We start from the raw sequence: 25,699 nt of genomic DNA, 5'->3' as shown, positions 1-25,699 counted from the left end.
AAATATATGCCCCGCCCACCCACCCACGTATCAGTTGTAACGATTTTTCTATTCGTCGTGAGCTGGAGGGCGGAGCTTAATCGCAAAATTTGCACGTTTTAAGTATTTAAAAATTAAGAAAAAAAAAAGCCAAAAATTAAGCTCCACCCACCCGCACCAGTCTCATTTGTGACGAATTTTTCATTCGTTTTAGACCGAGGGGCGGAGCGTAATTACAAAATCCGCATTTCCCTACAAAAATAGACCATTTTAAACATGTTTTTAAGTTTCTTGTCGTGAAAAGAAGGCTACGTGTATTAAGAAAAAAAAAAAACTAAAATATGTATAAGCCCCGCCGCCCGCCCACACGTCCTATCTCAAGTGTGATGCTTCTTTTTTATTCGTCGTGAGCCGAGGGGCGGCGCTTAATTGCAAAATCCTTCTTTCTCTGGAATAAATGTTATAAGTATCGTGTTTTTGAATGATAACTGTAAATGTTAAGAAAAAAGAGTCAAAAAATAACCCCACCCACCCGCCCCAGTCGCGTTTGTGATGAATTTTTCATTCGTTGTCAGACCGAGGGGTGGAGCGTAGTTGCAAAATCCACCATATTTCCCTACAAAAAGTTACCATTTTAAACAAGTCGAAAAATTGAGAAATCGAAAAGTCGGAAAATCGAAAAAATGAAGAACAAAAAAATTAAAAAATCACAAAATTGAAAAATCGAGAAATCAAAGTTGAAAAATTGAGAAAACGAAAAATCAAAATGTGGGAAAATTGAGAATTCGAATAACCGAGAAATCGAAAAGTCGAAAAATCTGGAAATCAAGAAGTCGAAAAATTGAAAAATCGAAAAACCGAAGAACTGAAAAATCGAAAGTCGAAAAATTGAGAAATCGGGAAAGTGAGTAACCCAGGAATCGAAAAAATTGAGATGTCGAATTATTGAAAAAATCTAAAACTCGAAAAACTGAAAACAATGAGAAATTGAAAAATCCAACAATGAAAAATTCAAAAATAGCAAAATTGAAAAATCGGGAAATCGAAAAAGCCGAAATGTCGAAAAATTTATAATTGGAAAGTCGAAAAATTGAAAAGTCGAAGAAATGAAAAACTGTTTTAAGTTTCTTTTTGGAAAAATCTAGAAGTCGAGAAGTCGAAAAATTGAGAAATCGAAAAAATGAATAGAAAAATCGAGAAAACGAAGTTGAAAAATTGAGAAACCAAAATCAGAGAAAACGAAAATTCGATAAATTTTAGAAATCAAGAATTCGAAAAATTGAGACAACGAAAAATTGAAAAATCGAAAAACCGAGAAATTGGAAAAATCAAAAGAAGAAAAATCGAGAAATTGAAAAGTGGGGAAATCGAGAAATCCAGAAATGGAAAAATCGAAGAACTGGAAAATCACAAAATTGAAAAATCGGCAAATCGAAGTTGAAAAATTGAGAAACCAGAAGCGGAGAAATCAAAAATCTGCGAAATTTAGAAATCAAGAAGACGAAAAATTGAGACATCGAAAAATTGAAAAATCGAGAAATTGAAAAATGGGGAAATCGGGAAACACAAAAACTGAAAAATCGAAAAATTGGAAAGTTGAGAAATCGAAGTTGAAAATTGAGAAAACGAAAATTCGAAAAATCTAGAAATCAGGGCGAAAAATTGAGACATCGAAAAATTGAAAAATCAAAAATTTGAAAAATGGGGAAATCGGGAAACCCAAAAATTGAAAAATCGAAAAATTGGAAAATCGGGAAATCTAAGTTGAAAAATTGAAAAAACGAAAATTCGAAAAATTTAGAAATGAAGAAGTCGAAAAATCGAGAAATCGAAAATTTGAAAAATCGAAAGTCGAAAAATAGGGAAATTGTAAAATGGAGAAACCGAAAAACTGAGAAACCAAGTAAATCGAAAAAATCGAAATGTCACATTATTGAAAAAAATCTAAAAATGGAAAAACCGAAAAATCCAAAAATTGAAAAATTCAAAAAATCCAAGAACAAAAAATTCAAAAATACAAAAATAGTAAAATTGAAAAATCGAGAAATCGAAAAAATCGAAATGTCGAAAAATTTAGAAAAACAAAAGTCAAAAAATTCAGAAATCGAAAATTCAAAAAATCGAAGAAACGAAAAACTATTTCAAGTTTATATTTAGAAAAATCTAGAAGTCGAGAAGTCGAAAAATTCAGAAATCGAAAAATTGGAAAAATAAATATAAAAATTGAAAATCGAGAAATCGAAGTCAAAAAATTGAGAAACAAAAGCGGAGGAATCTAAAATCTTAAAAATCTAGAAATCAAGAAGTCGAAAAATCCAAAATAGCAAAATTAAAAATAGAAAAATCCAAAAAATGTCGAAAAATGTAGAAATAGAAAACTCAAAAAATTCATAAATCAAAAAATCGAAAAGTCGAAAATTGAAGAGTCGAAGAAACAAAAAACTGTTTTAAGTTTCTTGTAGAAAAATCTAGAACTCGAAAAACTGAGAAATCGAAAACTCGAAAAATCGAAAAAATTAATAGAAAATTGAATAATCAAATAATCGGGAAATCGAAGATGAAAAATTGAAAACCAAAAGCGGAGAAATCGAAAATTCGAAAAATTGGAAAATCGCAGAATTGAAAAATTGAGAAAACGAAAAATCGAAAAATTTAGAAATCAAGAAGTTGAAAAATTGAGAAATAGAATAATTGAAAAATCGAAAATCGAAAAATAGGAAAAATTGTATAATGGAAAAACCGAAAAATCCGAACATAGAAAAATTGAAAAATCCAACAACGAAAAATTCCAAAAAAAGCACAATCAAAAAAATCGAAATGTCAAAACAGAAAAAACAAAATTTGCGGAATCGAAAAGTCGACAAATCGAAGTTAAAAAATTGAGAAACCAAAGGCGGAGAAATCGAAAATTCGAAAAATTTTGAAATCAAGAAGTCGAAAAATTAAGACATCGAAAAATTGAAAAATCGAAAGTCGAAAAATAGAGAAACTGATAAATGGAGAAACCGAAAAACTGAGAAACCGAGGAATGGGAAAAATCGAAATCTCAAAAAATTTAGAAATCGAAAAGTTGAAAAATTGAAAAGTCGAAGAAACGAAAACTGGTGAATGAAGAAATCAACAGAAAAACTGAAAAACCTAGAAATCGAAATTTAAAAATTGAGAAATTAAAAGCGGAGAAATAAAAAATTCGAAAAATTTTGAAAAACTAAAAAATCAAAAAACCGAGAAATTGAAAAATCGAAAGTAAAAAAAATCGAGAAATTGAAAAATGGGGAAATCGGGAAACCCTGAAATTAAAAAATCGAGAAATTGAAAAATCGCAAAACTGAAAAATCGAGATTATGGAAAATCGAAAAAACTTGAAAAACTTTCTTAAACAAGTTTTAAATATCTTGTGAAAAGAAGACTACATCTATTCAGAAAGAACGGCAAAATTTAAGCCCCGCCCACCCACCGTCGTCTCAATTGCAACGATTTTTTTTTATTCGTCGTGAGCCAGGGGGCGGAGTTTAATTGCAAAATCCTTATTTCTCTACAAAAAATTACCATCTGAAACATGTTTAAAAAAAAACAGAAATAAACCCCCACCCACCCGCCCTGATCTCAGTTCTGATGAATTTTTCACCAAAACAGAGACTATTTTGAGTAAAAGGAGGCTGTGTAACCCCCTCCCTTACTATGTCAACAACAACAAAACATGTTTGACATGGTAATTTGTTGTAGAGAAATAAAGATTTTGCAGTTAAGCTCCGCCCCTAATATCACGGCAAATAAAAAAAATCACCACAATTGAGATAGGGGTGGGTGGGCGGGACTTCTATTTTGTTCTTTTTCCTTAATATTTATTCAGCAAAATTGTAGACAACGTCATGAAATTTTCAAAACATTTTTTAAATACCTTGCTGTTCACATCATAATAATTGTAAACTGAATTTCGCAGTACACATTTGTGAAATGGAACTTATTACACACTTTCCTAGATTACATTCGGGGAGTATTCGTACTTGCATACATATTTAATAAAAAAACACACAGTGTAATATCATACTAGGGAATTGCGAGAAAAAAATGCCTCCGCCTTACTCATTTATTATAAATAAATTGAGCTCAATAACAAACAACGAACTTGAGCAGTTCTTTCAGTAACTCACCACCGGGGACAGCGCCTCTCGGGCCTTTCGAATGGACATTCCTAAAGTGCTAAAACTGGCCCCTCTTAACGAAGTTTCAACTCGGTACTGCGAATTTTCACCTTCTGGTGATAAACTCTGGACTAATCGGGCTTTAATTATCCCTGGCGGAAATTACAAATCGGCGCCACGCCTCGGCAATTACCGCTAGGAATCGAAATTGACGTCGGATTGGTCACTTCCGGGTTGAGAGTGGGCGCCATCTAGCCGTCAGTACACAGTCGAGCGAGCTAAGCGAGCACCCAATACTTGTAATCAGTGACACAAATGCCCCGTTTTCGCTATTGATTTCAGGTCTTTTTTTTCCAGGACGAGGGATGGAAGCTCAACCGCACGAATTATTACCAAGAAGGCTGGCTCGCCACAGGCAACGTGAGGGGCATTGTAGGGGTGACGTTCACTACTTCGCATTGTAAAAAGAACGTTGATTTTCCACTTCGAACGAATTACAATTTAAGAGGACATCGATCCGAGGTAAAAATAGCTTTCGAAAATTTATTGTAGCGGAAGTGACAGCGATGACACGTCGGCTTTAATTTCCGGGGTTTGAGAGCGGGATTTGTTGTGTATTTTGTTTAATCAGTGGTGAGGAATAAAGGCGCGAGAGTGTGAAACGTTTCGGCGCGAACTTTGAACCTCGTAATTAAAAATTGGTCGAAAGTTGTTTTGACAGAACTTCCCTCGCTTCTGAAGTAGAGTCCAACAAATACAGCTTCTCTGAAAAATGATAAAATTTGATTTTGCGGAATTTTACTTTTTCGTGCTAACCTCTATGGAGTAAAAACAATGTGGAAGATACTAGTCAAGGTGTAATAGGAAAAAAAGGTTTCACCTTAGTAAAAAAAGATACTTTAGGCACCCGAGAAGGTTCCACTTAAAAAAAAAAGATATCTGACGCCCCCGAGAAGGTGTTTCATTTTTAAAAAAGACACTGGGGACCCCCGAGAAGGTTTCACATTAAAAAAAGATATTAAGGGCTCCTGAGAAGGTTTTACATTCTCAAATATATACATTTGCCCCCCCCCCCCCCCCCGAAGGTTTTCAATTAAAAGCAAATCTAAAAAAAAACATCGAGTGTCCGTGAGATTCCTAAAGCTTATTCAAAAATAAAACACCAATTCCCCTGGGACTCTTCAAACCTCTTCAGAAATAAAACACTATGTACCACGGATATGTATACCTAAAACTAAAATATATAACGTCTGGTATCCCAAAAATTCTTTAAATTTCTTTCAAAAATAAAACATCGGGAGCCCGTTAGATTCTCTAAATTCCTTTAAAAATAAACCAACTGGTATTTCCGAAATTCTTCAAATTTCTTTAAAAATAAAAGACCGGTTGCCCTATAACTAAATTCTTTCAAAAATAAAATGCTGGGAACCTATGGAATTTTTTAAATTCCTTCAAAATAAAACACCAGTTATCTCAAAAATTTTTCAAATTTCTCTCAAAAATAAAACACCTGAGATCTCTAATATAGTTCAAACTTCATCAAAAATAAAACATGTGAACTTTTTTAAGCTGGTTCAAAAGTATAATTCCGGTTATCCCAAAGATTCTTCAAATTTCTTTCAAAAATAAAACATCGGGAGCCCGTGAGATTTTCTAAATTCCTTTAAAAATGAAACACCTGATACGCCTGAGATTACTCAAGTCTTTAAAAATAAAACACCACATAAAACGCTTGGAAAAATATAACATTGGTGGTCTCTAACAAAAAAATAACGGCGGGTATCAAAGAGATTCTTTAAATTTCTTCAAAAAAAATAAAACACTGAGATTCTTCAAGTTCCTTCAAAAGTATAACACCGGGTATCCGAGAGATGTTTTTAATTTCTTCAGAAGTAAGACACCAGATGCCTCTAAGATTCTTCAAACTTCTTCAAAAATAAAACACCGAGCGCCCCTGGGATTTCTAAAACTACTTCAAAAATAAAACAACGAGTGTCCCTGAGATTCCTAAATTTTCTTCAAAAATCCTTGAGATTCTTTAAGCTTCTTCAAAAATATAACACCGGGTATCTCAGAGATTGTTTAAATTTCTTCAAAATAAAACACAGAGTACCCCTGAGATTCTTAAAACTTCTTGCATCAGGTGTCCCTTAGATTCCTACATTTTCTTCAAAAATAAAACATCGGGGCTCATGAGATTCCTAAATCTTCTTCAAAAACATAACACTAGGTACACTAAAAATTCTTGAAATTTTTTCAAAAGTAAAACACCAAATGCCCCTGAGATTCTTCAAACTTTCTCAAAAATAAAACACCAAGTGCCCTAAGACTCCTAAAACTTCGTCAAAAATAAAGCACCAAGTGCTATGAGTTTCCTAAATTTTCTTCAAAAACGAGAAACATGGGGTGCCCGTGAAATTCCTAAAACTTCTTCAAAAATAAAACACCAGGTGCCCTTGAGATTCTAAATTGTCTTTAAAAATAAACCATCGGGTGCGCATGAGATTCCTAAAGCTTTTTCAAAACTATAACACCGGGTTCTCCTGAGATTCTTCAACCTTCTTCAAAAATAAAACATCGAGCTCCCCTGGGATTTCTAAAACTTCTTCAAAAATAAATCACCGAGTGTCCCTGAGATTCCTAAAGTTTCTTCAAAAATCCTTGAAAATCTTTAAGCTTCTTCAAAAATATAACACCGGGTATCTCAGAAATTGTTTAAATTTCTTCAAAAATAAAACACCGAGTACCCCTGAGATTCTTAAATCTTCTTACACCAGGTGTCCCTTACATTTCTAAATTTTCTTCAAAAATAAAACATCGGGTGCTCATGAGATTCCTAAAGCTTCTTCAAAAACATAACACTGGGTACCGTAAAAATTCTGGAAATTTTTTCAAAAGTAAAACACCAAGTGCTATGAGATTCCTAAATTTTCTTCACAATCGAAGCGTGGAATGCCCGTGAGATTCCTAAAACTTCTTCAAAAATAAAACACCAGGTGCCCCTGAGATTTCTAAATTGTCTTTAGAAATAAAACGTCGGGCGCGCATGAGATTCCTAAAGCTTTTTCAAAAATATAACACCGGGTGTTCCTGAGATTCCTCAAGTTTTCTCAAAAATAAACAACACCGTATATCCCAGAGATTCTTTAAATTTCTTCAAAAGTAAAACATGGGATGCTCCCGAAAATCTTTAAACTTCCTCAAAAATAAAACATCGGGTGCCCTTGAGATTCCTAAAGCTTCTTCAAAAATCAAACACCAATTCCCCTGGGACTCATCAAACCTCTTCAGAAATAAAACACCATGTACCATGGATATACTTAAAACTTAAATTTCTTTCAAAAATAAAACATCGGGTGCCCGTTAGATTCTCTAAATTCCTTTAAAAATAAACCACCTGATATTTCCGAAATTCTTCAAATTTCTTTAAAAATAAAACACCGGTTGCCCTAGAACTAAATTCTCAACTAAAATGCCGGAAGGCTATGGAATTTTTTAAATTCCTACAAAATAAAACACCAGTTATTTCAAAAATTTATCAAATTTCTCTCAAAAATAAAACACCGGAGTCCACTAATATTGTCCAAACTTCATAAAAAATAAAACATGTGAGATTTTTTAAACTAGTCAAAAATATAATTCCGGTTATCCCAGAGATTCTTCAAATTTCTTTCAAAAATAAAACATCGGAAGCCTGTGAGATTTTCTAAATTTCTTTAAGAATGAAACACCTGATACGTTTGAGATTACTTAAGTCTTTAAAAATAAAACACCACATAAAACGCTTGCAAAAATATAACATTGGTGGTCCCTAAGATTCTTCAAGTTCTTTCAAAAATATAACACCGAGTATCAGAGAGATTTTTTTAATTTCTTCAAAAGTAAAACACCAGGTGCCCGAGATTCGTAAATTCTCTTCAAAAATAAAACATCGGATGTCTGTGAGATTCCTAAAGTTTCTTCAAAAACAACACTGGATACCCTAAAAATTCTTGAAATGTTTTCAAAAGTAAAACACCAAATGCCCCTAAGATTCTTCAAACTTTCTCAAAAATAAAACACCGAGTGCCTTAAGATTCCTCAAACTTCTTTAAAAATAAAACACCAAGTGCTATGAGATTCCTAAATTTTCTTCAAAAACGAAACATGGAGTGCCCGTGAGATTCCTAAAACTTCTTCAAAAATAAAACACCAGGTGCCCTTGAGATTCCTAAATTTTCTTAAAAAATCCTTGATATTCTTTAAGCTTCTTCAAAAATATAACACCCGGTATCTCACAGATTGTTTACATTTCTTCAAAAATAAAACACCGAGTACCCCTGAGATTCTTAAAACTTCTTACACCAGGTGTCCCTTAGGTTCCTAAATTTTCTTCAAAAATAAAACATCGGGTGCTCATGATATTCCTAAAGTTTCTTCAAAAACATAACGCTGTGTACCCTAAACATTCTGGAAATTTTTTCAAAAGTAAAACACCAAATGCCCCTAAGATTCTTCAAACATTCTCAACAATAAAACACCGAGTGTCCTAACATTCCTAAAACTTCTTTAAAAATAAAACACCAAGTGCTATGAGATTCCTAAATTTTCTTCACAATCGAAGCGTGGAGTGGCCGTGAGATTCCTAAAACTTCTTCAAAAATAAAACACCAGGTGCCCCTGAGATTCCTAAATTGTCTTTAAAAATAAACCATCGGGCGCGCATAAGATTCCTAAAATTTTTTCAAAAATATAACACCGGGTTCTCCTGAGATTCTTCAAATTTCTTTCAAAAATAACACATCGGGAGCCCGTGAGATTTTCCGAATTCCTTTAAGAATGAAACACCTAATACGCCTGAGATAAAGTCTTTAAAAATAAAACACCACATAAAACGCTAGCAAAAATATAACATTGGTGGTCCCTAAGATTCTCTAAGCTTCTTCAAAAATATAACAGCGGGTATCTCAGAGATTCTTTAATTTTCTTCAAAAAAATAAAACACTGAGATTCTTCAAGTTCCTTCAAAAATATGACACCGGATACCCGAGAGATGTTTTTAATTTCTTCAGAAGTAAGACACCAGATGCCCCTAAGATTCTTCAAACTTCCTCAAAAATAAAACACCGAGTGCCCATGAGATTCCTAAAACTTCTTGAAAAACAAAACATCAAGTGCCCCTGAGATTTCTAAATTTTCTTCAAAAAAAAAAACATCGGGTGTCCGTGGGATTCCTCAAGTTTTCTCAAAAATAAACAACACCGTGTATCCCAGAGATTCTTTAAATTTCTTCTAAAGTAAAACATGGGAGCCCGTGAGCCCGTGAGATTTTCTAAATTCCTTTAAGAATGAAACACCTGATACGCCTGAGATTACTCAAGTCTTTAAAAATAAAACACCACATAAAACGCTTGCAAAAATATAACACTGGTGGTCCCTAAGATTCTTCAAGTTTTTCAAAAATATAACACCGGGTATCCGAGAGATTTTTTCAATTTCTTCAAGAGTAAAACACCAAATGTCCCTAAGATTCTTCAAACTTCCTCAAAAATAAAACACCGAGTGCCCCGGGGATTCTTCAAACTTCTTCAAAAATAAAACACCAGGTGCCCGAGATTCCTAAATTCTCTTCAAAAATAAAACATCTGGTGCTCATGAGATTCCTAAAGTTTCTTCCAAAACATAACACTGGGTACCCTAAAAATTCTTGAAATTTTTTCAAAAGTAAAACACCAAATGCCCCTGAGATTCTTCAAACTTCCTCAAAAATAAAACACCGAGCGCCTCTGGGATTTCTAAAACTACTTCAAAAATAAAACACCGAGTGCCCCTGAGATTCCTAAATTTTCTTCAGAAATCCTTGAGATTCTTTAAGCTTCTTCAAAAATATAATACCGGGTATCTCAGAGATTGTTTAAATTTCTTCAAAAATAAAACACCGAGTGCTCCTGAGATTCTCAAATCTTCTTACACCAGGTGCCTCTTAGATTCCTAAATTTTCTTCAAAAGTAAAACATCGCGTGCTCATGAGATTCCTAAAACTTCTTCAAAAACATAACACTGGGTACCCTAAAAATTCTTGAAATTTCTTCAGAAGTAAAACACCAAATGCCCCTGAGATTCTTCAAACTTTCTCAAAAATAAAACACCGAGTGCCCTAAGATTCCTAAAACTTCTTCAAAAATAAAACACCAAGTGCTATGAGATTCCTAAGTTTTCTTCAAAATCGAAGCGTCGAGTGCCCGAGAGTTCCTAAAACTTCTTCAAAAATAAAACACCAGGTGCCCCTGAAATTCCTAAATTGTCTTTAGAAATAAAACATCGGGCGCGCATGAGATTCCTAAAGCTTTTTCAAAAATATAACACCGAGTGCTCCTGAGATTCTTCTAACTTCTTAAAAATAAAACACCGAGCGCCCGTGGGATTTTTAAAACTACTTCAAAAATAAAACACCTAGTGCCCCTGAGATTCCTAAATTTTCTTCAAAAATCCTTAAGATTCTTTAAATTTCTTCAAAAATAAAACACCGAGTACCCCTGAGATTCTTAAAACTTCTTATACCAGGTGTCCCTTAGATTCCTAAATTTTCTTCAAAAATAAAACATCGGGTGCTCATGAGATTCCTAAAGCTTCTTCAAAAACATAACACTGGGTACCCTAAAAATTCTGGAAATTTCTTCAAAAGTAAAACACCAAATACCCCTGAGATTCTTCAAACTTCCTCAAAAATAAAACACCGAGTGCCTTAAGATTTCTAAAACTTCTTTAAAAATAAAACACCAAGTGCCATGATATTTCTAAATTTTCTTCACAATCGAAGCGTGGAGTGCCCGTGAGATTCCTAAAACTTCTTCAAAAATAAAACACCAGGTGCCCCTGAGATTCCTAAATTGTCTTTAGAAATAAAACATCGGGCGCGCATGAGATTCCTAAAGCTTTTTCAAAAATATAACACCGAGCGCCCCTGGAATTTCTAAAACTACTTCAAAAATAAAACACCGAGTGCCCCTGAGATTCCTAAATTTTCTTCAAAAATCCTTGAGATTCTTTAAGCTTGTTCAAAAATATAACACCGGGTATCTCAGAGATTGTTTAAATTTCTTCAAAAATAAAACACCGAATACCCCTGAGATTCTTAAATCTTCTTACACCAGGTGCCCCTTAGATTCCTAAATTTTCTTCAAACATTAAACATCGGGTGCTCATGAGATTCCTAAAGCTTCTTCAAAAACATAACTGGGTACCCTAAAAATTCCTGAAATTTCTTCTAAAGTCAAACACCAAATGCCCCTGTGATTCTTCAAACTTTCTCAACAATAAAACATCGAGTGCCCTCAATTCCTAAAACTTCTTTAAAAATAAAACACCAAGTGCTATGAGATTCCTAAATTTTTTTCACAATCGAAGCGTGGAGTGCCCGTGAGATTCCTAAAACTTCTTCAAAAATAAAACCCCAGGTGCCCCTGACATTCCTAAATTGTCTTTAGATATAAAACAAAGGGCGCGCATGAGATTCCTAAAGCTTTTTCAAAAATATAACACCGAGCGTCCCTGGGATTTATAAAACTACTTAAAAAATAAAACACCGAGTGCCCTAAGATTCCTAAAACTTCTTTAAAAATAAAACACTAAGTGCTATGAGATTCCTAAATTTTCTTCACAATCGAAGCGTGGAGTGCTTGTGAGATTCCTAAAACTTCTTCAAAAATAAAACACCAGGTGCCCCTGAGATTTCTAAATTGTGTTTAAAAATAAACCATCGGGTGATCATGAGATTCCTAAAGCTTTTTCAAGAATATAACACCGGGTGCTCCTGAGATTCTTCAAACTTCTTCAAAAATAAAAAACCGAGCGTCCCTGGGATTTCTAAAACTACTTCGAAAATGGAACACCGAGTGCCGCTGAGATTCCTAAATTTTCCTCAAAAATCCTTGAGATTCTTTAAGCTTCTTCAAAAATATAACACCGGGTATCTCAGAGATTGTTTAAATTTCTTCAAAAATAAAACACCGTGTACCCCTGAGATTCTTTAATCTTCTTACCCCAGGTATCCCTTAGATTCCTAAATTTTCTTCAAAAATAAAAGATCGGGTGTTCATGAGATTCCTAAAGCTTCTTCAAAAACATAACACTGGGTACCCTGAAAATTCTTGAAATTTCTTCAAAAGTAAAACACCAAATGTCCCTGAGATTCTTCAAACTTTCTCAACAATAAAACACCGAGTGCCCTAAGATTCCTAAAACTTCTTTAAAAATAAAACACCAAGTGCTATGAGATTCCTAAATTTTCTTCACAATCGAAGCGTGGAGTGCCCGTTAGATTCCTAAAACTTCTTCAAAAATAAAACGCCAGGTGCCCTTGAGATTCCTAAATTGTCTTTAGAAATAAACCATCGGGCGCGCATGAGATTCCTAAAGCTTTTTCAAAAATATAACACCGGGTGCTCCTGAGATTCTTCAAACTTCTTCAAAAATAAAACACCGAGCGCCCCTGGGATTTCTAAAACTACTTCAAAAATAAAACAGCGAGTGTCCCTGAGATTCCTAAATTTTCTCCAAAAATCCTCGAGATTCTTTAAGCTTCTTCAAAAATATAACACCGTGTATCTCAGAGATTGTTTAAATTTCTTCAAAAATCAAACACTGAGTACCCCTGAGATTCTTAAACTTCTTACACCAGGTGCCCCTTAGACTCCTAAATTTTCTTCAATAATAAAACATCGGGTGCTCACGAGATTCCTAAAGCGCCTTCAAAAACATAACACTGGGTACCCCAAAAATTCTGGAAATTTCTTCAAAAGTAAAACACCAAATGCCCCTGAGATTCTTCAAACTTCCTCAAAAATAAACACCGAGTGCCCTAAGATTCCTAAAACATCTTCAAAAATAAAATACCTAGTGCTATGAGATTCCTAAATTTTCTTCAAAAATCCTTGAGATTCTTTAAGCTTCTTCAAAAATATAACACCGGGTATCTCAGAGATTGTTTAAATTTCTTCAAAAATAAAACACGGAGTACCCCTGAGATTCTTAAATCTTCTTACACCAGGTGTCCCTTAGATTCCTAAATTTTCTTCAAAAATAAAACATCGGGTGCTCATGAGATTCCTAAATCTTCTTTAAAAACATAACACTGGGTACCCTGAAAATTCTTGAAATTCTTTCAAAAGTAAAACACCAAATGCCCCTAAAATTCTTCAAACTTTCTCAAAAATAAAACACCGAGTGCCCTAAGATTCCTAAAACTTCTTCAAAAATAAAACATCGGGTGCTCATGAGATTCCTAAAGCTTCTTCAAAAACATAACACTGGGTACCCTAAAAATTCTGGAAATTTCTTCAAAAGTAAAACACCAAATGCCCCTAAGATTCTTCAAACTTCCTCAAAAATAAAACACCGAGGCCCTAATATTCCTAAAACTTCTTTAAAAATAAAACACCAAATGCTATGAGATTCCTAAATTTTCTTTAAAATTCAATCGTGGGGTGCCCGTGAGATTCCTAAAACTTCTTCAAAAATAAAACATCAGGTGCCCTTGAGATTCTTAAATTGTCTTTAAAAATAAATCATCGAGTGCGCATGAGATTCCTAAAGCTTTTTCAAAAATATAACACCGGGTGCTCCTGAGATTCTTCAAACTTCTTCAAAAAGAAAACACCGAGCGCCCCTGGGATTTTTAAAACTACTTCAAAAATAAGACACCGAGTGCCCCTGAGATTCCTAAATTTTCTTCAAAAATCCTTAAGATTCTTTAAGCTTCTTCAAAAATATAACACCGGGCATCTCAGAGATTGTTTAAATTTCTTCAAAAATAAAACACCGAGTACCCCTGAGACTCTTAAAACTTCTTACACCAGGTGTCTCTTAGATTTCTAAATTTTCTTCAAAAACAAAACATCAGGTGCTCATGAGATTCCTAAAGCTTCTTCAAAAACATAACGCTGGGTACCCTAAAAATTCTTGAAATTTCTTCAAAAGTAAAACACCAAATGCCCCTGAGATTCTTCAAACTTTCTCAAAAATAAAACACCGAGTGCCCTAAGATTCCTAAAACTTCTTTAAAAATAAACCACCAAGTGTTATGAGATTCCTAAATTTTCTTCAAAATCGAAGCGTGGAGTGCCCGTGAGAATCCTAAAACTTCTTCAAAAATAAAACACCAGGTGCCGCCGAGATTCCTAAATTATCTGTAAAAATAAACTATCGGGTGCGCATGAGATTCCTAAAGCTTTTTCAAAATTATAACACCGGGCGCTTCTGAAATTCTTCAAATTTCTTCAAAAATAAAACACAGGGCGCCCCTGGGATTTCTAAAACTACTTCAAAAATAAAACACCGAGTGCCCCTGTGATTCCTAAATTTTCTTCAGAAATCCTTGAGATTCTTTAAGCTTCTTCAAAAATATAACACCGGGTTTCTCAGAGATTGTTTACATTTCTTCAAAAATAAAACACCGAGTACCCCTGAGATCCTTAAATCTTCTTACACCAGGTGACCCTTAGATTTCTATATTTTCTCAAAAATAAAACATCGGGTGCTCATGAGATTCCTAAAGTTTCTTCAAAAACATAACCCTGGGTACCCTAAAAGTTCTGGAAATTTCTTCAAATGTAAAACACCAAATGCCCCTGAGATTTTTCAAACTTCCTCAAAAATAAAACACCGAGTTGCTAAGATTCCTAAAACTTCTTTAAAAATAAAACACCAAGTGCTATGAGATTCCTAAATTTTCTTCAAAATCGAAGCGTGGAGTGCCCGTGAGATTCATAAAACTTCTTCAAAAATAAAACATCAGGTGCCCCTGAGATTCCTAAATTTTCTTCAAAAAAAACATCGGGTGTCCGTGAGATTCCTCAAATTTTCTCAAAAATAAACAACACCGTGTATAACAGAGATTCTTTAAATTTCTTCAAAAGTAAAACATGGAATGCTCCCGAAATTCTTTAAACTTCCTCAAAAATAAAACACCGAGTGCCTCACAGATTCATAAAACTTTTTCAAAAATAAAACATCGGGTGCCCCTGAGATTCCTAAAGCTGCTTCAAAAATAAAACACCAATTCCCTTGGGACTCTTCAAGCCTCTTCAGAAATAAAGCACCATGTGCCACGGATATAATTAAAACTAAAAAATATAAAGTCTGGTATCCCAAAAAATGTTTAAATTTCTTTCAAAAATAAAACATCGGGAGCCCGTTAGATTCTCTAAATTCCTTTAAAAATAAACCACCTGGTATTTCCGAAATTCTTCAAATTTCTTAAAAAATAAAACACCGGTTGCCCTAGAACTAAATTCTTTCAAAAATAAAATGCCGGGACCCTATGGAATTTTTTAAAGTCCTTGAAACTAAAACACCAGTTATCTCGAAAATTTATCAAATTTCTCTAAAAAATAAAACACCGGAGGCCTCTAATATTGTTCAAACTTCATGAAAAATAAAACATGTGAGATTTTTTAAGCTGGTTCAAAAATATAATTCTGGTTATCTCAGAGATTCTTCAAATTTCTTTCAAAAATAAAACATCGGGAGCCCGTGAGATTTTTTAAATTCCTTTAAGAATAAAACACCTGATACGCCTGAGATTACTCAAGTCTTTAAAAATAAAACACCACATAAAACGCTTGCAAAAATATAACATTGGTGGTCCCTAAAATTCTTTAAGCTTCATCAAAAATATAACAGCGGGTATCCCAGAGATTCTTTAATTTTCTTCAAAAAAATAAAACACTGAGATTCTTCAAGTTCCTTCAAAAATATAACCCCGGGTATCCGAGAGATGTTTTTAATTTCTTCAGAAGTAAGACACCAGATGCCCCTAAGATTCTTCAAACTTCTTCAAAAATATAAAACACCAGGTGCCCCTTAGATTCCTAAATTTTCTTCAAAAATAAAACATCGGGTGCTCATGAGATTCCTAAAGCTTCTTCAAAAACATAACACTGGGTACCCTAAAAATTCTTGAAATTTTTTCAAAAGTAAAACACCAAATGCCCCTGAGATTCTTCAAACTTCTTCAAAAATAAAACACCAAGTGCTATAAGATTCCTAAATTTTCTTCACAATCGAAACGTGGAGTGCCCGTGAGATTCCTAAAACTTCTTCTAAAATAAAACACCAGGTGTCCCTGAGATTCCTAAATTGTCTTTAAAAATAAACCATCGGGTGTGCATGATATTCCTAAAACTTTTTCAAAAATATAACACCGGCTTCTCTTGAGATTCTTCAAACTTCTTCAAAAATAAAACACCGAGCGCCCCTGGGATTTCTAAAACTACTTCAAAAATAAAACACCGAGTGCTCCTGAGATTCCTAAATTTTCTTCAAAAATCGTTGAGATTCTTTAAGCTTCTTCAAACATATAACACCGGGTATCTCGGAGATTGTTTAAATTTCTTACACCAGGTGTCCCTTAGGTTCCTAAATTTTCTTCAAAAACAAAATTTTGGTTGCACGTGAGATTCCTAGAGCTTCTTCAAAAATAAAACATCAATTCCCCAGGGATTCTTCAAACCTCTCAAAACTAAAAAATATAACGTCTGGTATCCCAAAAATTCTTTAAATTTCTTTCAAAAATAAATCATCGAGAGCCCGTTAGATTCTCTAAAGCTTTTTCAAAAATATAACACCGGGTGCTCCTAAGATTCTACAAACTTCTTCAAAAATAAAATACCGAGCGTCCCTGGGATTTCTAAAACTACTTCAAAAAAAATTGGTCTAAAGAGTTTAGACAGTACTTCCCTCGCTGTCGGAAACTTGACGACTGCATGCCTATTGTGTTTTTTTTCTCATTACATTTTTGTAGTGGGAGTTTAAAAAAAAATTGCGATGACGTCATCAACATTTTTGCAAGGACACGTATATCAGTTGGGACAGATGTAGTGTAATACTAAGAATAAAATTATCATATTCTCAAATTTTCGGGAAAATGAATTGGGTCGTTTGAATATTGATTTGTAATAATCAATAAAATAACGAAACAATTTACTCACGTATACCTACGTATCAGAGGCAACTGAAAATCGTGTATGTATAAACATTGTTAATTTAAGATGACAGGCGTAACAGCATACGTGAGAGCCAAACACAGAAACTGTAAACAAAACGACCGTCGGTTTTATTGCTTCGACTTCCGCTTATTATATAAAACATTGGGTTTTATTTTAATTCTTGACGGTGAAATTCACAATTGGTTGATTATAAACATGTCTATTTCACATTCGCGGAATCAAGTGAACGCATAAAACAAATGCAGGTCTGTAATGTTAAAGTCGATGTAAATAAGCGTGCTATCCTTATGTTTCAACCGAGTTTTTCCTTTAACAAATTTTGTGTCTACCAAATTGGGTTGGTTGGGGTGTAATACTAATAATAAGTGTTGCCTTTAATTTAATCAATAAAATAAATTGACTTCATTAATTTTTTTGAACCACCTCTTAAGAAAATCTAAAAAATATGAATGGAATGATAAATCACAAGTACAAACTCATCATATTTTTTGCATTTTAGATAGGATTTATTCAGCAAAATTTAAGGGTGACGTCATCAATTTTTTTAGGAGGGATGAACAAATACATTTTGAACAAAAGTTTACCATGCTTATAATAACTTTAAAATATTCCCAAGATTTCAAAGCATTCGGTTTTGTAATTCCTGATTAAATCGATAAAATAAATTCACGCCTTCATTAATTTTTTTGAGTCACCCTGCATATGCAAATCCAAAAATATGAATGGAATGATAAATCACAAGTACAGACTCATCATATTTTGTACATTTTAGATACGATTTATTCGGAAAACTTTTGAGCTGACGTCATCAGTTTTTTGTAGAAGATAACCAAATATATTTTGACTAAAAATTTATTATGCTCTTTATAACCTTAAAACATCTGCAAGATTTCAAAGCATTCGGTTTTGTAGTTCCTGATTAAATCAATAAAATAAATTTACGCATTCATTAATTTTTTTGAGTCACTCTGTATATGCAAATCCAAAAAATATGAATGGAGTGATAAATGACAAGTACAGGCTCATCATATTTTGTACATTTTAGATATGATTTATTCGGCAAACTTTCGAGCTGACGTCATCAAGTTTTTAGAGGGGATAAGCAAATATATTTTGACTAAACATTTATTATGCTCTTTATGACCTTAAAACATCTGCAAGATTTCAGAGCATTCGGTTTTGTAGTTCCTGATTAAATCAATAAAATATATTTACGCATTCATTAATTTTTTTGAGTCACCCTGTATATGCAAATCCAAAAAATATTAATGGAGTGATAGTTCACAAGTACAGACTCATCATATTTTGTACATTTTAGATATGATTTATTCCACAAACTTTTGAGCTGACGTCATCAAGTTTTTGGAGGGGATAAGCAAATATTTTTTGACTAAAGATTTATGATGCTCTTTATAGCCTTAAAACATCTGCAACATTTCAAAGCATTCTGGTTAGCAGATTAAAAATTAAATTTTAAAATGTTGTTTTATAATTTTGATTTTTTTTCCAAAAATCTGGACGTTTCGGGTGAAAAGTCGATTCAGAGTTGTAAACTACATGTGTAGGACTATGTTATTTTATACAATTGAAAACCCATTTACTATGTACAATTTTGAAGTGACGTCATCGCTTTAGTGGTGGGGATGATTCGACAAATTTTGGTTAGCGTTTTACCATCTACATGATATTCTTAATATAAGTACAAAATTTCACAACAATCGGTCGAGTACTTTCGGAGATTATCTGTCTAATAAAAATCCGTGACAACAGACGGACAGACGGACAGACGGACAGACGGACAGACGGACAGACGGACAGACAGACGGAAATGGGAGACCTATTTCTTCGTCTTCTAGGGGTCATGAAAGATCGAGAAAACGTAAAAGTAGAGAGTCGGCCGACGGACTCGATTACAATACTTCCTTTGCTTACGCTCGGGAAGTAATAAAACATCGAGTGCCCCTGAGATTCCTAAATTTTCTTCAGAAATCCTTGAGATTCTTTAAGCTTCTTCAAAAATATAACACCGGGTATCTCAGAGATTGTTTAAATTTCTTCAAAAATAAAACACTGAGTACCCCTGAGATTCTTAAAATTTCTTGCACCAGGTGTCCCTGAGATTCCTAAATTTTCTTCAAAAATAAAACATCGGGTGCCCGTGAGAGTTCTAAAGCTTCTTCAGAAACATAACACTAGTTATCCTAGTACCTGCTAAGATAAAACTGATTTTGGCAAATGACATACCCTCTAACAAAAGAGAGGGTATGTCTAATATAAATCCATGACGATAGACAGACAGGCAGACATACGGACAAACAGACAGACAGACGTACAAGTAGAGAATCGGCCGACGGATTCTATTACAATACTTTTTTCGCTGACGCTCGACAAGTAAAAATTGATCGTTACGTATTGACTAATTTGTTTTGTGTGGGTCGTTTTCATCCCCATCAATTATTTAATCCCCCGCTCGATCCACCCGACCCAATTCAGCTCCGTCTTAACAATCCTTGCAAATTTATGACTGCAGTTGTGTTATTTCTGTCTACGCTACTACGGCCATGCGGAAGCTCAGTAATTGGACTTTTTGGAAAGTTGATGGTCTGAAACGTTCGCGAAATAACCTGCCGCACGGATGGTAATCATGCTTGTATCGGTTAAAGTACACACGCGATCGTAGATCATGCATGCTGTCATTTCCAAAGGATACCGAGCGTCGTGGGGTAATGCAAATTACGACTCGAATAATCGATCGCGAGTGATAATTCGACCTAAAACCGAGAGTGATTTACGAGCCGTCGTCCCGAATCGATGTAAACGCGAAGACACAAGAACCTTCTTACTTCCTCGGGTTGTTTTCCGCTCTTCGAGTGCATTTTACGACCACTCAAACGACCGACAACCCGGATCGAGCGAGTCTATTGCTTCTAAAAAGCTTACACAAGCCAGATTTAAAATAAACAAAATTGAATACTTAATTCGCGGATAACGGAAAATAAACATGCTAATCGGGACCGTCGTGTTTGTCTTTGCGTATGTAAATTCGTGATAGCCGAAAACGGTGGCCGGGATGAGCGAAAAGGCGCTTATTTTGTGCGAAGCGGGCCAGTCGGGATGTTTTTGCAAACTTGACACACTTGGCACAGCATGGGCCACTTCGAAAACAAGAATCGGGAGGAAATGGCCCGTTGTCGGGTTGCGTAGGGAAAGCTCGTCGCTTCATTCCGGCAAAGCAATCTTATTCCGTCGACCGTGAAGGCAAACGGACGCAATGTTGCGCGGAAGTGTTCGGGAGAATTAATAGGTATCGACCCGGCACCAATAAAGGGCCTATGGGTAGCAGTATTACTGGCCTTCCTTAAAGCAGATCCTTGATGAAGTTAACCCATAATTATCGGCCCGGAATTATGGCAGGCCCTTGTGGGAAGGGGCATTTCTAAAAATAAAGGTATCGTCCGTGGTCCTATAAGTAGCTCTACTTGCAAGCTAACTGTTTGTCAAATTTCATCCCTTAATTCGTTTCCGTTCGAATGTGACGCCCTAAACCTAAGAAAAGCCGATTTTTTTTACTTACCCTATGTTGTCCTGCCTTCAAACTAGACTCCTGCCAAAAGTTCACCCCGAAATGTCGATCTGATCAATAAAGGTCCTTCTGGAAAGAGTATTTCTAAAAATAAAGGTACTTACAGGTAGCAACCCTACCTTTAAGCTATCTTCTTGCCAACTTTCATCCCTTCATCCACCTCCGTTCGTACCAAGTAAAAATGTTCCTAAAAATCCGCTTCATGTTAGTAAAAAAACTAGTCCAAAGTTCACCCCTATTGATCCGACACCAATAAAGACCCTTCTAGAAAGAATTTTTAAAAATATGTATTTTCCTTGATCCTATAAGTAACCCTACCCTCAACCCATCTTCTTGCCATATACGTAGTCTTCTTTTAACACCAAGAAACTTAAAACATTTATGAAATAGTACATTTTTGTAGGGAAATATGAATTTTGCAGTTAAGCTCCGCCCGTCGTTCTGACGACCAATGAAAAATTCATCACAGTTGAGACAAGGGTGAGTGGGCGGGGCTCATGATTTTCCTTCTTTTCTTCTTAATATACATACATACTCTTCACAACCAAATTGACGAATTTTTTCATTCGTCGTGTGACGAGGGGCGGAGTTTAATTGTAAAATGCTTATTTCTCTGCAAGGAACTACCATGTGAAACATGTTTTTAGGTATCATGTTGTTGAAAGAAAAAAAGTTAAAAATAAACCCCACTACAAACGACTCTATAAACATTTACCATTTTAAATAAGTATTAAGTATCTTATTATGAAAAAAGTCTGCGTGTATTCAGCAAAAGAAGGCAAAATATAAGCCCCGCCCACCCACCCGAGTCTCATTTGTGATGAATTCCTCATTCGTTGTCAGAAAGAGGGGTGGAGCGTAGCTGCCAAAACGATATCTCCCTACAAAAATTTGCAAGTCGAAAAATTGAGAAATCGGAAAGTTGGAAAATCGAAAACACGAAGAACAGAAAAATTGTAAAATCATAACATTGAAAAATCGAGCCGTCGGAGTTGAAAGATTGAGAAATCACAAAAATTTAAAAATTGAAAAATGAAGAAACCGAAATACTGAGAAGCCAAGGAATCGATAAATCCAAACACTGAAAAATCCAACAAGGAAAAATTCAAAAATAGCAAAATCGAGAAAATTAGGAATAAAGAAGTCAAAAAATTCAGAAATCAAAAAACCGAAAAGTTGAAAAATTTTAAAAATTAATAGAAAATTGAATAATCAAAAAATCGGGAAATCGAAGTTGAAAAATTAAAAAACCAAAAGCGGAGAAATCGAAAATTCCAACAATTGCAAAATCGCAGAATTGAAAAATCGACAAATCGAAGTTGAAAAATTGAGAAAACGAAAAATCGAGTTTCTTTCATAATATACGAGTATACAGACTTCCATACTTAAAAACATGTTTCAGATGGTAATTTCTCGTAGAAAAATAAGGATTTCGCAGTTAAGCTCCGCCCCTCGTTCTGACGACCAATGAAAAATTCGTCACAATTGAGATTGGGGCGGGTGGGCGGGGCTCATGATTTTCCTTCTTTTCTTCTTAATATACATACTCTTCACAACAAAAAACCGAAAACATATTTAAAACTGGTGAATTTTATTCTCGACACTTCTCCACAAATTTAAATTCATTTTTAAACATCTTTTGAATTTCTTGTCGTGAATAGAAAACTACGTACATATATTAAGAAAAAAAGGGCAAAATACAAACCCCGCCCACCGGCGGAAATTGACGAATTTTTTCATTCGTCGTGAGACGAGAGGCGGAGTTAAATTGTAAAATGCTTATTTCTCTACAGGAAGCTACCACGTGAAACATGTTTTTAAGTATCACGTTGATGAAAGAAAAAAAGTTAAAAATAAACCCCACTACAAACTTCTCTACAAACATTTACCATTTTAAATAAGTATTAAGTATCTCATTATGAAAAAAGTCTGCGTGTATTCAGCATAAGAAGGCAAAATATAAGCCCCGCCCACCCACCCGGGTCTCATTTGTGATCAATTTCTCATTCGTTGTCAGAAAGAGGGGTGGAGCGTAGCTGCCAAAACGATATTTCCCTACAAAAATTTACAAGTCGAAAAATTGAGAAACAGGAAAGTCGGAAAATCGAAAAAACGAAGAACAGAAAAATTGAAAAATCATAACATTGAAAAATCGAGACGTCGAAGTTGAAAACTGAAAAATGGAGAAACCGAAATACTGAGAAACTGAGGAATCGATAAATCCAAACACTGAAAAATCCAACAAGGAAAAATTCAAAAATAGCACAATCGAAAAAGTTGAAATATCGAAAAATTTAGGAATAAAGAAGTCAAAAAATTCAGAAATCAAAAAACTGAAAAGTCGAAGAAACGAAAAACTTTTAGGTTTATTGTCGAAAAATCTAGAAGTCGAGAAGTCGAAAAATTTAGAAATCGAAAAGTCGAAAAATCGAAAAATTAATAGAAACTTGAATAATCAAAAATCGGGAAATCGAAGTTGAAAAATTGAAAAACCAAAAGCGGAGAAATCGAAAATTCGAACAATTGGAAAATCGCAGAATTGAGAAATCGACAGATCGGAGTTGAAAAATTGAGAAAACGAAAAATCGAGTTTTCGTTTTCTCAATTTTTCAACTTCTCGACTTCTAGATTTTTCAATAACACCATACTTACAAACGATGGTAATTTCTCGTAGAAAAATAAGGATTTTGCAGTTAAGCTCCGCCCCTCGTTCTGACGACCAATGAAAAATTTGTCACAATTGAGATTGGGGCGGGTGGGCGGGGTTCATGATTTTCCTTCTTTTCTTCTTAATATACATACTCTTCACAACAAAAAACCGAAAACATATTTAAAACTGGTAAATTTTATTCTCGACTCTTCTAAGCAAATTTAAATTCATTTTTAAACATCTTTTGAATTTCTTGTCGTGAATAAAAAACTACGTACATATATTAAGAAAAAAAGGGCAAAATTCAAACCCCGCCCACCGTCAGAAATTAACGACTTTTTTTATTCGTCGTGAGACGAGGGGCGGAGTTTATGTGTAAAATGCTTATTTCTCTACAATAAGCTACCACGTGAAACATGTTTTTAGGTATCACGTCGTTGAAAGAAAAAAAGTTAAAAATAAACCCCACAACAAACTTTTCTACAAACATTTACCATTTTAAATAAGTATTAAGTATCTTATTGTGAAAAAAAGTCTATGTGTATTCAGCAAAACAAGGCAAAATATAAGCCCCGCCCACCCACCCGAGTCTCATTTGTGATCAATTTCTCATTCGTTGTCAGAAAGAGGGGTGGAGCGTAGCTGCCAAAACGATATCTCCCTACAAAAATTTACAAGTCGAAAAATTGAGAAATCGGAACGTCGGAAAATCGAAAAAACGAAGAACAAAAAAATTGAAAAATTATAACATTGAAAAATCGAGACGTCGCAGTTGAAAACTGAAAAATGAATAAACCGAAATACTGAAAAGCTGAGGATTCGATAAATCCAAACACTGAAAAATCCAACAAGGAAAAATTCAAAAATACCACAATTGAAAAAGTTGAAATATCGAAAAATTTAGGAATCAAGAAGTCAAAAAATTCAGAAATCAAAAAACCGAAAAGTCGAAAAACTGAAAAACTTTTAGGTTTCTTGTCGAAAAATCTAGAAGTCGAGAAGACGAAAAATTTAGAAAAGGAAAAGTCGAAAAATCGAAAAAATTAATAGAAAATTGAATAATCAAAAATCGGGAAATCAAAGTTGAAAAATTGAAAAACCAAAGCGGATAAATCGAAAATTCGAACAATTGGAAAATCGCAGAATTGAGAAATCAACAGATCGAAGTTGAAAAATTGAGAAAACGAAAAATCGAGTTTTTTTCATATTATGAAAAGAAAACCGATTTTTCGTTTTCTCAATTTTTCAACTTCTCGTCTTCTAGATTTTTCAACACCATACTTAAAAACATGTCTCAGATGGTAGTTTCTCATAGAAATATAAGGATTTTGCAGTTAAGCTCCGCCCCTCGTTCTGACGACCAATGAAAAATTCGTCACAAGTGAGATTGGGGCGGGTGGGCGGGGCTTAAGATTTTCCTTTTTTTCTCCTTAATATACATACCTACTCTTCACAACAAAAAACCGAAAACATATTTAAAACTGGTAAATTTTATTCTCGACACTTCTCCGCAAATTTAAATTCATTTTTAAACATCTTTTGAATTTCTTGTCGTGAATAGAAATCTACGTACATATATTAAGAAAAAAAGGGCAACATATATAAACCCCGCCCACCGGTGGAAATTGACGAATTTTTTCATTCGTCGTGAGACGAGGGGCGGAATTTAATTGTAAAATGCTTATTTCTCTACAAGAAGCTACCAGTGAAACATGTTTTTAGGTATCACGTTGTTGAAAGAAAAAAAGTTAAAAATAAACCCCACTACAAACTTCTCTACAAACATTTACCATTTTAAATAAGTATTAAGTATCTTATTGTGAAAAAAAGTCTACGTGTATTCAGCAAAACAAGGCAAAATATAAGCCCCGCCCACCCACCCGAGTCTCATTTGTGATGAATTTCTCATTCGTTGTCAGAAAGAGGGGTGGAGCGTAGCTGCAAAAACGATATCTCCCTACAAAAATTTACAAGTCGAAAAATTGAGAAATCGGAAAGCCGAAAAATCGAAAAAACGAAGAACAGAAAAATTGAAAAATCATAGCATTGAAAAATCGAGACGTCAAAGTTGAAAACTGAAAAATGAAGAAACCGAAATACTGAGAAGCCGAGGAATCGATAAATCCAAACACTGAAAAATCCAACAAGGAAAAATTCAAAAATAGCAAAATCGAAAAAGTTGAAATAAAACGAAAAACTGTCAAGTTTCTTGTCGAAAAATCTAGAAGTCGAAAAGTCGAAAAATCGAAAAAATTAATATAAAATCAAAAAATCGAGAAATCGAAGTTGAAAAATTGAAAAACAAAAAGCGTAGAAATCGAAAATTCGAACAAGTGGAAAATACAGGTTTCTTTCA

The 25,699-nt window shown here is 34.2% G+C and overlaps 1 protein-coding gene across 2 annotated transcripts in view; it reads left to right on the top strand.

The window, feature by feature from the left end:
- LOC135125332 (tubby-related protein 4) overlaps positions 1–25,699 on the top strand; it is a 39,927-nt gene that overhangs the window by 5,366 nt on the left and 8,862 nt on the right. For both annotated transcript variants that reach the window (XM_064050827.1, XM_064050826.1), the window contains exon 2: positions 4,482–4,646. In XM_064050827.1, coding sequence (XP_063906897.1) covers positions 4,482–4,646 — 165 coding nt within the window. The remainder of the gene's footprint in view (positions 1–4,481; positions 4,647–25,699) is intronic.

Source organism: Zophobas morio, unplaced genomic scaffold, assembly GCF_036711695.1.
Source record: "Zophobas morio isolate AGI-343-1 ecotype UQ-CSIRO unplaced genomic scaffold, CSIRO_AGI_Zmor_V1 ptg000008l, whole genome shotgun sequence".
Lineage (NCBI taxonomy): Eukaryota > Metazoa > Arthropoda > Insecta > Coleoptera > Tenebrionidae > Zophobas > Zophobas morio.
The sequence above is the reverse complement of the archived record's forward strand: the minus strand, read 5'-3'. Positions and strand labels throughout refer to the sequence as shown.